This window comes from Phodopus roborovskii, unplaced genomic scaffold (assembly GCF_943737965.1).
Source record: "Phodopus roborovskii unplaced genomic scaffold, PHOROB, whole genome shotgun sequence".
Lineage (NCBI taxonomy): Eukaryota > Metazoa > Chordata > Mammalia > Rodentia > Cricetidae > Phodopus > Phodopus roborovskii.
In genome coordinates, this window is record NW_026126407.1 from 3,460,418 (window position 1) to 3,473,726 (window position 13,309).

Below are 13,309 nucleotides of genomic sequence, written 5' to 3' on the forward strand. Positions count from 1 at the left end.
ACATAGAGAATCTCTGCCTCAAAAATTTTTTTTGATTAATTAAGTATTTTCTACATTTTATTTGTTATTGTGTGTAGGGGGCATATGCTAGTATGAGTATGGGCTTACCACATGCCCATGTGGAGGTCAAAGAACAGACAAATTTTGGGGGTTGGTTCTCACCTTCAACCAGATGAGCCATCTATCTCATAAGCCCTACAACTTCTCAGTAAGATCTAAATAAATGCCAACATCGTAACAGTTTTAAAAACGATCCCAAATACAAAAATACTTGCGATATAACTGGGAATGCAGCCATATTCTCATACATAAAAAATTCTATCACTGTGTTCCACAGTGGGCAAAAAAGAACTACAGCACAATATTAAATGTATCATATAAATAACTTTACCTTTTTTATAAAAGGTCCTGATTTTAGGGGAGGATTTTTTTTAAAAAATGAAGAAAATAATTTATTAGACTGCTCATAGCTTCAATCCATCAGTTCTACAACTCTGATACTAGCCAACTTTTTTTTTTTTTTTTTTTTTTTTGGTTTTTCGAGACAGGGTTTCTCTGTAGCTATGGAGCCTGTCCTGGAACTAGCTCTGTAGATCAGGCTAGACTCGAACTCACAGAGATCTGCCTGCCTCTGCTTCCCCAGTGCTGGGACTAAAGGTGTGCACCACCAACACCCGGCACTAACCAACTTTCTTAAAAGGAATGTCTGCAAGGGTGATGTGACTATAAAACAATGGAGCTACTCCTCATAATCTACAACTACAGGTTGTTTCACAGCACAGCACAAAGAACACAAGTTGAGACCACAAGTACTAGAGAGAAGCAGAAAATTTAGAGTTAAGAAAAATGGACATCTGTTTGGATGGGTATGAAGTAGATTGTAGAAACTGTTAGAGGGAGGGAGGTACCTGAGAGAGGTAAGAGATACTAATGTTTAAAGTAGAGGTAGACTGGTGAGAGAGAGTACATTCCAGTCATGGGGTGGGAAGGATAGAAAGGAAGGAGGATCATGAGCTTTCAATAGTGGAATCTCTTGATGAAATCAGCTGAGAAACTGAGGACAGTTGTTCTAACACTGGTTCTCTAACTACTATCGAACCTGTTACAGGTAGGTTATTGGAAGGGGAGAGAAAACTTGTCAATATGGTCATCAAAATTAATCCCACTGGGTAACATGAATAAGAATGAACTAGACTTTCTTAATATAGGTGACAATGGTGCGACTGGGAAATAAATGAGGCTACTGGTAATGGATCCAAGATTGAACACTAATGCACAAACTGACTTAGTGGAGCCCATTCCATATGGAGAGATACCTTGCTCAGCCTAGACACAGAGTTGTGGAGATGGAGAAGTGCCTTGGTCCTGCCTCAACAAGATGATGGGACAGGCTTAGACTTCCTAGGGGAGGCCTAACCCTCTCTGAGGAGCAGATGGGAGGTGCTGGGGGAGAGCAAGAGGAGAGGAAGGAGGGGGGAACTGGGATTGGAATGTAAAAAATAAATTAATTTTTAAAAAAAATCTTAGAAAATTTAAAACAAGGTATCCTAACAAAGGAATGCACTACATTGTCATATTCACTAGAGGAAGACAATTGTTAAATTATAGCACATACCATAAAATGTTAATGTCAAAACTTTTGTGTTTCTATTAAGAGTAATAAATAAAACAGTTGAAAATGCAAAAGAAATTAATTCCACAATTTAGGGGTGAAGATCATAGTTTACAGACCACATAATTTGGATATGGACAGACAACAAACTCATTTAAGGAAGCAGCAAACTAAAAGTGTATTAACAGATTCTATACTACACAGCTAGAGGTATAGATTAGGAAGGAAGAGAGGTGGGGGAAAGGAGTTTATATTATAATCAGTTTACACACAACACAAGTCATATAAAATTATAACTGCTAAAAAATGAGATAGAGTAATAAGAGAGGCTTCAAAGGAAAAGATAAAAAAGTCAAATTTTAAGTTATACTTGTACTCACCATAAAATGAAATGACTCTCATCTTAAATCCTAGGAAAATATTTCCCATAATTTAAAACATACTGCTCTAAACTTCCAAATCAGAATAAAAATAAAGCAAATTATCCAAAAAGCAAAAATGTTGTAATCCAAATACTCACCATATTGTTAACATTCTTCAAGATGGTAGTGAGGCCACTTATGACCAAAGAAAACTTATATTTGGAAATGTTGATCAGACATTCCTTGTTATGCTCAGTGCTGACTTTGGTATGTGTATTTTGCTGTCCTGTTTTTATTGGAAGCTAAAAGGGAAAAATATTAAGACTTTACTCTTTAAAATTACTAAACATTCTTTTTAGTGAAAAATTACATTTTAGGTTTGAAATCTTTATCAACCATGGCTACCTCTAGTTTACAATACAACATAGAATTTAGAGCAAATCCTAAATTATCTGTCAATTTTAATTTTAGATTCTCTTTCTGGAAGTCATAAACCTCTATCTACAAGATCAAACCTTCTACCAGATACTTTCCAAGAAGAACCCACAGAACCAGAGCTATGTCCTTGGAGCTACAAATTATCTAAGTGACTGTGCAACAAATACACATAACCCTTTACTGTACATAATGAAATCAAGCACTTAAAGACCTATAGACCAGCTGGGCAATGGTGATGCATGCATTTAATCCCAGCACTAAGTAGGCAGAAGGAGGTGGATCTCTGAGTTTAAGGCCAGCCCAATCTACAGAGTGAGTTCCTGGACAGCCAGGGCTATGCAGAGAAATCCTATCTCAAAAATCAAAACCAAACAGATAAACAAAAACCAAGGAAATCTAGGCTTTAAACCTCTGGTCAATGGAAAACTTCTAGTCAATAGAGAACAGCAGCCAATTGTTCAGATATAACGAACTGTAAAACCAGGAACAGAGTTAAAACTGACTCCAATTAAGATACCCAACCAGGGACTAGAGATATGGCTAGGCAGTTAAGAACACTGGCTGCTGTTCCAGAAGACCCAGGTTCAATACCAGCACCCACATGGCAGCTTACAATCATCTGTAACTCCAGTTCCAGAGGATCTGACACCCTCACACAAACATACATGTAGGTAAAACACCAATAAAAAATTAATAAAAAATATTTAAAAACCCACCACCACCCCCAAAAAGTAATTTTTTAAGGGGGGGGGGGATAGCCAACCATACTACTGAGGAAGTAACAAAACAACCAAGAAATTCATCTCACAGGAAAACAGAGTCTTTGAAGGGCTCACATTTATCCTGACCTGTGGATGAGCTCAATTACACTCCATAGAAATAAATCTCTACTCAACTCAAGCATAATTCTGTACATAAGCATCAGATCTCAAGTGACTGTTCATATCAAACCCTGCTAATGCTGAAAGAGAACCAAGGAGGCTCCTCTGTAAAAACTACACCTGAGACTAACTAGCTCCACTTGAAAGTGGCCCAAGTATAGATGAGAAAAACAAATGATATGCCTAGGTTTTTATTAAGTCATGTGTGCATATACAAAGAAGATCCACTTAACCCAAAACTAGGATGGTATGACTATATATGTACACACACACACACACACACACGCACGCACGCACGCACGCACGCACGCACGCACGCACGCACCCACGGAAGCAGAAAGCCTGATGAATGTAACAGATTTCCCAAATGGCAGTACATTCTCAATGAAAGCACAACAGGCCAATTTAGAAACAAAACAGGAATTTACACTACTGCATCCAACAGGTCTATGGTCAAGTCTGAAGAACTATGGCACATCCAAAAATCAGCAATAACAGAATTCTTTGCAATGATATTCTGTATCAGCAATGACCAGCACCTCAGCCACTACCCAGCTCTATGTGGCTATTGTAAACATCTGTAACATAGTTATTAGCACAGATAAGGAATCATATGTTTGATTTTATTTAAATTTAACTTTAAGTAGCTGTATAAGATGCAGTTATCAAATTCCACTAGACAATAAAGTTCTAAATTATCCAACTTAAGAATCAGTTATTCCAAGAAGCAGCCTACAGTGAGAAGAGAATGTGGAAATTAAACTCTAGATTGACCATAGGGGAAAAAGTAGGCAAATGAAATGGGATTAGATAAAGTAAGAAAAAGGAAGGCAACCAAGAGAACTCCAAAAGCATGAAATCACCTTATTTTTCTCGGCTTTATGAAATTAACTTCACCATGTGGGTTGTGAGAATCCAACTCAAGTCATCAGCTTTGGTGGCAAGCACCTTTGTTGCTCAGTCACCTTACCAGCCCCTACACCCTTTTATTTTCCTCCTTAACATGCTCAGACTTGAACACCCTGTCCTATGCTATATATTCTTCCCTATGTGCTCATGCTCCTGGCTCAAACTCTGTGCTAATACACTCCCCCTTCCATCATACACAAGATTCACACAGCCCACCACCCCTTTCTGGACCCACTCAGGTACTGACCCCCATGTAGGGATATCTTTCTTATAAACTCCATCCTTTCCCAGTGGGATTTCGTTATCCTATGGCCTCCATTCCCCTTCCTCCCTGATTGAACCAATGCCCCACTCCTGGCCTCCTCTGCAGAGTAGTCTCTCCTTGTCCCACTGAGCCTGCCAGTGTAGGCACTATTTTATTGCCTTATTTCCTCCACAAGAATGCCTTTTCATCCTCATCGGACACCTCCCCAAATGAACACAGATGGCAACTTGCTCTGCTTTATCTGATGGGTTTGTACTGAATGAGTATACAGAGGGAAAGAAGGAAACAGAGGAGTCAGCATTTTCTGTGGAAACAGTATGACTGTAGTTTAGGTTAGTAAGAAACAGGTTCCAGCCAGAGTGGTAGATATCTAAAGAATCTAGAAACAACATTTGGGAATTGGCTTTTGGAGCTTCAATAGTGGTTGGGTAAATGGGTTTAAATAGGTTCATTTGTGAATTAAGTATAAACAGGTTCTTTAAGAATCAAGGTTTCTTGCTGGACATGGTTAATCCCAGCATTCAGGAGGCAGAGGCAGATGGATCTATGAGATCAAGGCCAGCTTGGTCTATAAAATGAGTTCTGGGACAGACAGGGCTACACAGAGAAACCCTGTCTCAAAAACAGGAAGGGAGGGAGGGAGGGAGGGAGGGAGGGAGGAAGGAAGGAACCCAAGCTTCTTTATGTGTTTGAAAAATTTGGGTAGCTGAAAATTCAGACTAGCAGGAAAATTAAATAAACTAAAGCTCAAACATTCATGGGAAAGTAAAACTTTCATTTTTGGCAAAATTAGTTTGGCTCCATGCTAATAACTTTGCCTACAGATGTCTTTATAATACCTATATTGTTTTTTAAATGATAATTACATAACACCTGCTGTATGAGCTCAATTTCAGGTTGTTAACCCACTCTGTCCAACTTTAGTGATTCACATACTATTAGCTTAGCCATATCCTGTACTTTTTTTCCTGGCTTAGCAATTTACAGTTGGCTTATCTTTTTCATTTACCGTTGTTATAGGAATAACTTTGTTTGATTGCCAACTGCATATTTAAAATGATGTTAAAGTGAAAATAAAACTTCACAAGTTTTAAGTTCATTAAGCACTATATAAAGCACTATTATGTATGTGATATGTAACCAAAAACACAGAATCCTCTGGGGGAGTGTGCTTAATATAATCAGTTACAATATTCAGGGGTATTTTTTTAATGCATTAGTAATTAATAATAATGTGTATGTCTGTGCAATGTCCTTGGAGGCCAGAAAAGGAAGTCAGATCCCCTGGAACTGAAGTTTAAAGATGGTCATGAGCTGCCATATGGATGCTGGGAACTAAACTAGATCCTCTGGAACCTGGAACAGCAGCCAGTGCTCTCAACCAATCAGCCTATTCTCCAGCCCAGAAAACACTTTCTTAATGTGTTTGTTTCCTGATATATAAAGACAACTGTTGCACGCTTTTCCTCCTTGTAAGATTATCTTCTCGGCTTTTGTCCTGTATGTACTAAGTGAAATGTAATGTCATTCCTACTTCCCATTTGAGTCTGAGAGGCCTTTTAGAAACTCCTTAGAATGTACACAGAAGCAAACATTTTAGCCTGTGACCTTTCGAAGAATTTCTGAGTGAAACTAGAAACAAACTACCCATTGTTCACAGTGTGTTGCTTAATATTAGGCTTTCTTTTAAATAAATCCCTATTTATTAAGATCTTATATCTTGAGTAGATCATAGTTGTAAATAGAGATCATAATTCAAAGGGAATTATTTAATCTTCATGCAGTCTAAACCCTTTATATTCTACTATCCAAAGATATCTATACATGCTACTATATCCAGATATTTATAATATAGCATAAAATATTTTTAAAGCATAATTCATTTTCCCCAATGTTGAAAGTAGTAAGTGCTCATTGAAAAGAAAGCCATAAAAGAATAATTTTAAAACTCTCAAATACAATGATCTTACCTTTTTTAAAATATAGTTTGCTCAAAAAAAAATATTTTTTTTTTCTCTAGTGTCTCCTATACCCCAATCCCAAACTCACTATTTCAGCCAAGGATGACCTTGAACTTTCTGAACCACCAAATCCTAATTGCTAGAGTATGCAACTTCATGCATACTACGCAAGTACTCTCTATCAACTAAGATACAACCCCAGCATGTCCATATGATTCTTCTGGCACATATAATTAGCTAAATGATAAACTGCTTAATGCATATCACTCGTGCATTTTCAGTTCCATGGGAGCAAGAAAGTTACCTTTCTCAGAAGCTATTTTATCCTTTGATTAGGAGGGGGTTTTTTAAGGCAGTTATTTTTTGTTGAGTAAAAGAATAAACCATTTACATTACACTGACTTTTCCTACTGCCTTTAACAACTACCTTTTTATTATGCAAGGCAGTGTGCCTCAAACTGTGGTCCAAGAGCAACAGGCGGCCCCTGCTAGTCTACAGACTAAAGTACAGACAGTTCAGTGAATTCAGAGGAAAAGACTGAACAACCATTTCCTTTGCCTATATTTTAAAACCTGAACTATAAAATAATCTTTCCACAATATTACTTCCTTAATAGTCAAAAATCTCCATAATATAAACTATCAGTCTCTTGGCTTAATCCTTTAATCAAGCATTACTTCCCAGGCAACTGCTAAGGTACAGTCTCCTAGACAAAGTAGATCTTCACAGAAAGACTTACATTGGGGGGGGGGTCAACAACCACAAAATTGCCCTACCAACCTGCTCCCTGCCAGCCTGCCCTACAAGCACATGCACAGGTGCTCCCAGCGAGCCCTCACTTAAAAGCAGACTTCTATATTCCTTTTCCCACTCTACTAAGGCATAATTAGCAAATAAAAATTTTATGTATTTAACTTGATTTCAATATCCTGCAAAACCACAATTGTGGCAGTTTGAATGAAAATGATCCCCACAGGTTCCTAAATGTGAATACCTGGTTCTCAGCTGTTCCTTCACTCTGACATCGTGGACTCTATCTAACCCTCTGAAATTATAAGCCAAACTAAACGGTTTCTTTTATAAATTGCTTTGGTCACTGTGTTTTTCACAGCAATAGAAAAGTAACTATGATAACAATTAATTAATGAATTCTTCAACAAGGAAAAGGGTAAGAACATCTAAGATCGATGATGATATTAAAGTGAGAATGGGGAGAAGGATATACCCAATGCTGAAGGACTTGCCTATCATGTGCCAGGTGCTGTATTCAGTACCCAGCACCACAAAAATTTAAGCTAAAGTTAGAAGCTGGTAAGATAGCTTAATGATTTAGACCACTTAATGGTTTGTTTCCCAGCACCCAGAACCAGTAACAACACTCTCAGGAGTATCCAATACCTCTGGCCTCCACGGGTACCCACACTCAGGAGCACATACCCACATACAGATCCATATATACACATAACTTCAAAAAAATAGATGAGAGAGAAAGAGAAGAAGAAGCTGGGCATGGTAGTATGAATTCTAGGCCATAAGGCCAGCCAGGACTACATAGTGAAACCCTGCTTCAAAAAAATAAAACACACACAGCATGGAACCAAACAAAGCAAAGTCTGTTAATATAAAACACCTCTGCACAATTATTAACATCTAGAAGATATTCATGAAGGCCATGATGGAGCCTACCTGTAATGCCAATCAGAACCATAAGGCAAGGAGATACAGAGTTTGAGGACAACACCTACAAAGTAAGACCTTGTCTCAAAAGTAAGACTGTTTTAAACATTTAAAAGGTGGTATTTCAAAAATAAAAAGAGAATGGGCTGGGCATGGTACTATATGCTTTTAATCCCCAAAGCAAGGAATTTTAAAATCGTTCACACCTAAAACACACACACACACACACACCTCTAAAACATTTTCAGGAAACTACAGAACAACAAAGAACAAACAAACATGAGCCAATGAACAAAGATGAGCCAACAAAATGGCTCAGTAACAATACGTGTCCCCAAGCCTGACAACCTGAGTTTGATCCCTAGAAACCACATGGTAGATTGGTAGCTGTCATCTGACCTATACACCTGTGTGCATGCACACACACTCACACAGATAAATGTAAAAACAAAAGGTGAAAAGAAGATTTAAAAAGAGCCAGAGAGAAAAATACCACCTATGGCAATTATAATGACAAACAAATTCTCAACAGGAACAACTGTAAAAAAGTAAGGAAATGGTATCTTTAACCATTGAAGAGAAAAATAACTGCCTAGATTTCTACATAATGGTAGAATTATGACTCAGGAATAAGGAGGAAATTAAGATATTTTTAAGAAAAGAAAAAGAGCAATTACTGCAATAGACTCTTATTTAAAATAGTTCTAAAGAACATGCTTCAAGCATTAAAAAAAAAAAAAAAGACAAATGAGCCTAGAAGAAAAGTCAGATTCAAGGAAGGATGAAAAAAAAAAAAAAAAAAGACTTGAAATAAGTAGCAGAAATAAGTTCAAATGTGACAGTAATCAAGGTTAATGTAAATAAAATAAACACTCCAGTTGGAGCAAAAAAAAGGCCAACTAGTTTCACAAGTACTATTTGTAAGAAAAACTCCAAACACAAACACACACAAAGATTCATGATCAGTAAATGGAAAAAGATCCACCAAATACTAAAGTAAACTGAACAAGAAGTGAAATGCATGTAGCTCAGTGGTAGATGGTAGATGGCTTTTCCACAGGTGCAAAGTAGAAAGGAGGGAGGAGGGGTGGGAGGGAGGGGAGCAAAAAGCACCAGAAACAAATGATGTCACAGCATAACATTCTAACTTCTGTGCATCTAATAACACATACACAACAAACACATCTACTAAACTGGACTAGAGAGATGTTTCAGTAAGTAGGAGTGCCTGCTATACAAGCATGGGGGCCTGAGTTCTGCTCTAATACCCAAGTGAAAGGTTGGATCTTACTGTGTTTGTACTTTTAACCTCACTGCTAATAGGGGTAAAAACAGGATTGCTGGGGCTTGCTGGGCACCAGTCTGCTCTAAGTTCAGTGAGAAACCCTGTGTCAAAGGAATAAGGCAGGATGATAGAGCACGACATTCAACACCCTCCTCTAGCCTCTGTGTATGCACATGCATATGCACAGGCATGTGTGCATATACTACTCACACATGAACACACAATAAAAGAAAAAATCAAATTTAGTGCAAGACTGCCTAATATATACCTTTCAGTTACACAATATGAGGGGGGGGATCAGGATTTAGAAATGCTAAGCCGCTTAATTATTAAACTTGACCAAAATGACACACAAAAATCATACTCAAGAACAAGACTACACATTATTTTAAAGAACTATAAAATCTTTATAAAATGAACTTCATGACTACCTAGACTCCAAGATGGCCCATAATTATCCCTACCTTCTAATATTTCTAACCTTGTGTAATTCTTGCACCCTATATGAAAGTTATTCTACATAGATACTATAAGACAGCAGAAATTAGAGTACATTAACTTCCAAGGGTCTAAAAAAGTAGTGGCATGGGCTGGAGAGATGGCTCAGCAGTTAAAGTTTAGGATCACGACAACAACAAAAAAAAAAAACTGTGGCTTCTGATTCTCTCAAAACATTCACCTTCCAGAATGGCAATTGTCATGTGACAAGCAGGCCTATCAACAAGAACTGAGTGAGCCCTTTTGCAAACATCTAGCAAAAAACTGAAGCCACCTGCCTATAGCTATGGAAATGATTTCACTTCAAAGTGAACCAAAGAACCCAAGTTCAATCCCCAGCATCAATGTGGTAGTTCAGAACTGTCTTTAACTCCACTCCTATTAATACATTATTAAAAATAAATCTTTATTTGCTGAGCAGTAGTGTCACATGCCTTTAATCCCAGCACTAGGAAGGCAGAGGCAAGCGAATCTCTGTGAGTTCAAGGCCAGCCTGGTCTACAGAGCAAGTTCTAGGACAGGCTCCAAAACAACACAGAGAAACCCTGTCTTGAAAAACCAAACCAAAAATAATAATAAAGTAAAATATTTTTAAAGATTATATACTGTATGACCTTATTTATAAAAGATTCTTTTTCTAATTTGTATTTATTAGTATTTATAGGCATGTCTGTGTGAGGCTGCTGGATCCTGAAGTTACAGGCAGTTGTGAGCTGCCATATGGGTACTGGGAATTGAACCCGAGTCCTCTGGAAGAGCAATCGGTGCTCTTACCTGCTGAGCCATCACTCCAGCCCCCAAAATAAATCTTTTTAAAATAAAATTTAAAAAGTAAAAGAATCAGGACAATAGCTCAGGAATAGAGTGCTTTTCTAATATGCACTACATTTTAGAAAATTTTGCAATAGCAATAAGTAACTAATGAAATGCTCAATTACAAAATGTCCAAATTTGGAAGTACTAGCAACATACAAACTATATACACTGAAAAATATAAGTATTTTAATTTAATTTTTATTGAGAATTTCCTATGTGTATACAATTAAATATGAACTTATCCAGCCCCCATTTCTCCCTTCCAATACCCCAGGAGCTCTACACACGTCCACTTCCCAACTTTATGACCTTTTCTTTCTATTTAATGCAGACCATATGTGCATGGCTATGAGGTTACTGGAGCATGAGCAACCAGCAATGACCAAATCTCCAAAGAATGTCTTTTCCCTCCTACAGTACCTATCCACCACTCCATGGTTAGAGGTGGGGCCTCTCAGGTTCCTCACCCATTTATGCTGGCATTTTGGCTATCTTGCTCTTGTGTATTAAAGTATAAATTAATAAATAAAACCAAACAGTGGTGAAGCAGCCTTTAATCCTAGCACTGAGGAGGCAGAGACAGATGGATTTCCAAGTCTGAAGCCAGCCTGGTCTACAGAAAGTTTTCCAGGCCAGCCAGCCAGGGCTCGAACATCATAAATAAATAACCAAAAGATAGCTAGGAAAATATCTCAAAGACAGTAAAATACGTCAGTAAAAGGAGAAATCACAACCAAAAATGAAAATACCTAGACTTAAAAAATAGTAAAAAGGCAGGCTAGTGAGTTGGCTCAGTGGTTAAGAACATGTGTTTACTCTTCTAGAGGACTTGAGTGCAGACCCTAGCCTAGGATCCATTCCAGGCAGCTTAACAAAATGCATAACTACAGCCTCAGTGGATCTGTCTTCCACTTCTGGACTCTGCACACACCTGCATCTGTGTAAACACACACACTCATAAATACAATTCAAAAGGGAGGAAAGGGAGGGAGGAGCAGGCAGATCTCTGTGAGTTCAAGGCCAGACTAGTCTATAAAGTGAGTTCTAGGACAGCCAGCGCTACACAGTGAAACACTGTCTCAGAAAACCAAAAATTAAAAAGACTTATTTCAAGTATGTGTTCTGGTCCATGCATCACATGTACACAGCACAGAAAAGTTGAAGTGTCATGCGGGCTCTGGGATTTGGACCTGGGTCCTCTGAAAGAACAACCAGTAATCTTAATCACTAAGCCATCTATTGATGTTTAATAAAGATCAGGAGAAACAAATAGGCTGAATAGATGTTTATCCAGGGAGAAATAACTCACAACACAGACAGATGAACACTAACAGGTTCCTGGTCCCAAGGATGCCTCCAGAAGTGCTCCTGTTCCCATACTGTAAGCAAGAGAGCTCTCCAAGCCCCCTCCTCAGCCTTAGTTCCCCCAGGTCACATCCGGCCCTGTCTCCACCCCTCCATGGGCGTGGTCTATGCCACAGGTGCGGACAAGGTGAATATCTCACTACAGCCATCTCTCCAGCCCCCAAGACTTATGTATATGGGTGTTTTACCTACATGTATATCTGTGCATGTCTAGTGTCCTCTGAACAAAATATGGAGAGCCTGTCTTAAAAAAAAATGTAAACTTGTATTAAGGTATAACAGAATTTCTCGAGAACTATTATCATGGTGAAAACAGCAAGAAAGCGCCACCTACACAGACAAGCCTTCACACCTGGAATTTTTATTATTTTTCTCAATCTACACATTTTATTATAGCAGCCCAAACAAAGACAGATACTAGGACCAAAGAGTAGAGCTGTTGTTATAGTATAAATGTAAAACTACAGAGGCAGCTTTGGGACTGGGTAATGGGAACAAGCTGGAAAAAACTAGGCATGCATGTAGAAACAGCCTTGTCACTGTGAACAGAACTTTCAGGATGACTGTGAGGTGAAAGCATTGAAGAGAGCTAGACAGAATGTCTCTGTCTTTCAGAGATTACACAAATGCTTCTGAATGAAATGTTGATAGAAATATGAGCAGTAAAGGTCATTCTGATGAGGTCTCAGAAATGAGGAACATGTCACTGCCAACTGGAAGAACACAGACTCTTGTTATAAAGAGCAGCACAATAGCAGAGAATTGCCCAGCATGTTCAAGGCCCTGGGTTCCACCTCCAATACTGAAAAATAAAATTAAAAGGAGGTAAAAACACAGTCTAAATTATGTTCATGTCCTGGTGTTTTACACAAAGTGGAACTTATGGAGCAATAAAATTAGCTGTTTGGCTGATGAAATATCTAAACAAAAAAGAGCAGTATGGTTCCTCTTGACTGTATACAGTAAATTCAAAGAGAGAAATGACTTAAAGATGAAATTTATAATCAAAATGGAAACAAATATTGTATTTGGATGCTAGTCATCCTGGCCATGTTGTAAAAATGAAAATGTATGTCTAGAAAAGCAACCCAAGAGTTCCTTGTGACAACATGCTTTTGACAGACTGGTGTGAAGCCAAGTGTGAGGCATCAAAGTATCAGAATGACCACAAAGGCATTTCAGGACATTATAGTTGCTGCTCCTTCTGTCACAGGCTTAAAATGCCAAAGCTTGGAAAAA

General features: G+C 38.1%; 1 protein-coding gene across 7 annotated transcripts in view; it reads right to left on the reverse strand.

Moving 5' to 3' along the window:
- Positions 1 to 13,309, reverse strand: part of Nf1 (neurofibromin 1) — a 234,785-nt gene that overhangs the window by 189,889 nt on the left and 31,587 nt on the right. For all 7 annotated transcript variants that reach the window (XR_007834242.1, XM_051179832.1, XM_051179829.1 and 4 more), the window contains exon 2: positions 2,133 to 2,276. Coding sequence is in view for 6 of the 7 variants with exons in the window: in XM_051179832.1 (XP_051035789.1) it covers positions 2,133 to 2,276 (144 nt within the window). In the remaining variant the exon portion in view is untranslated. The remainder of the gene's footprint in view (positions 1 to 2,132; positions 2,277 to 13,309) is intronic.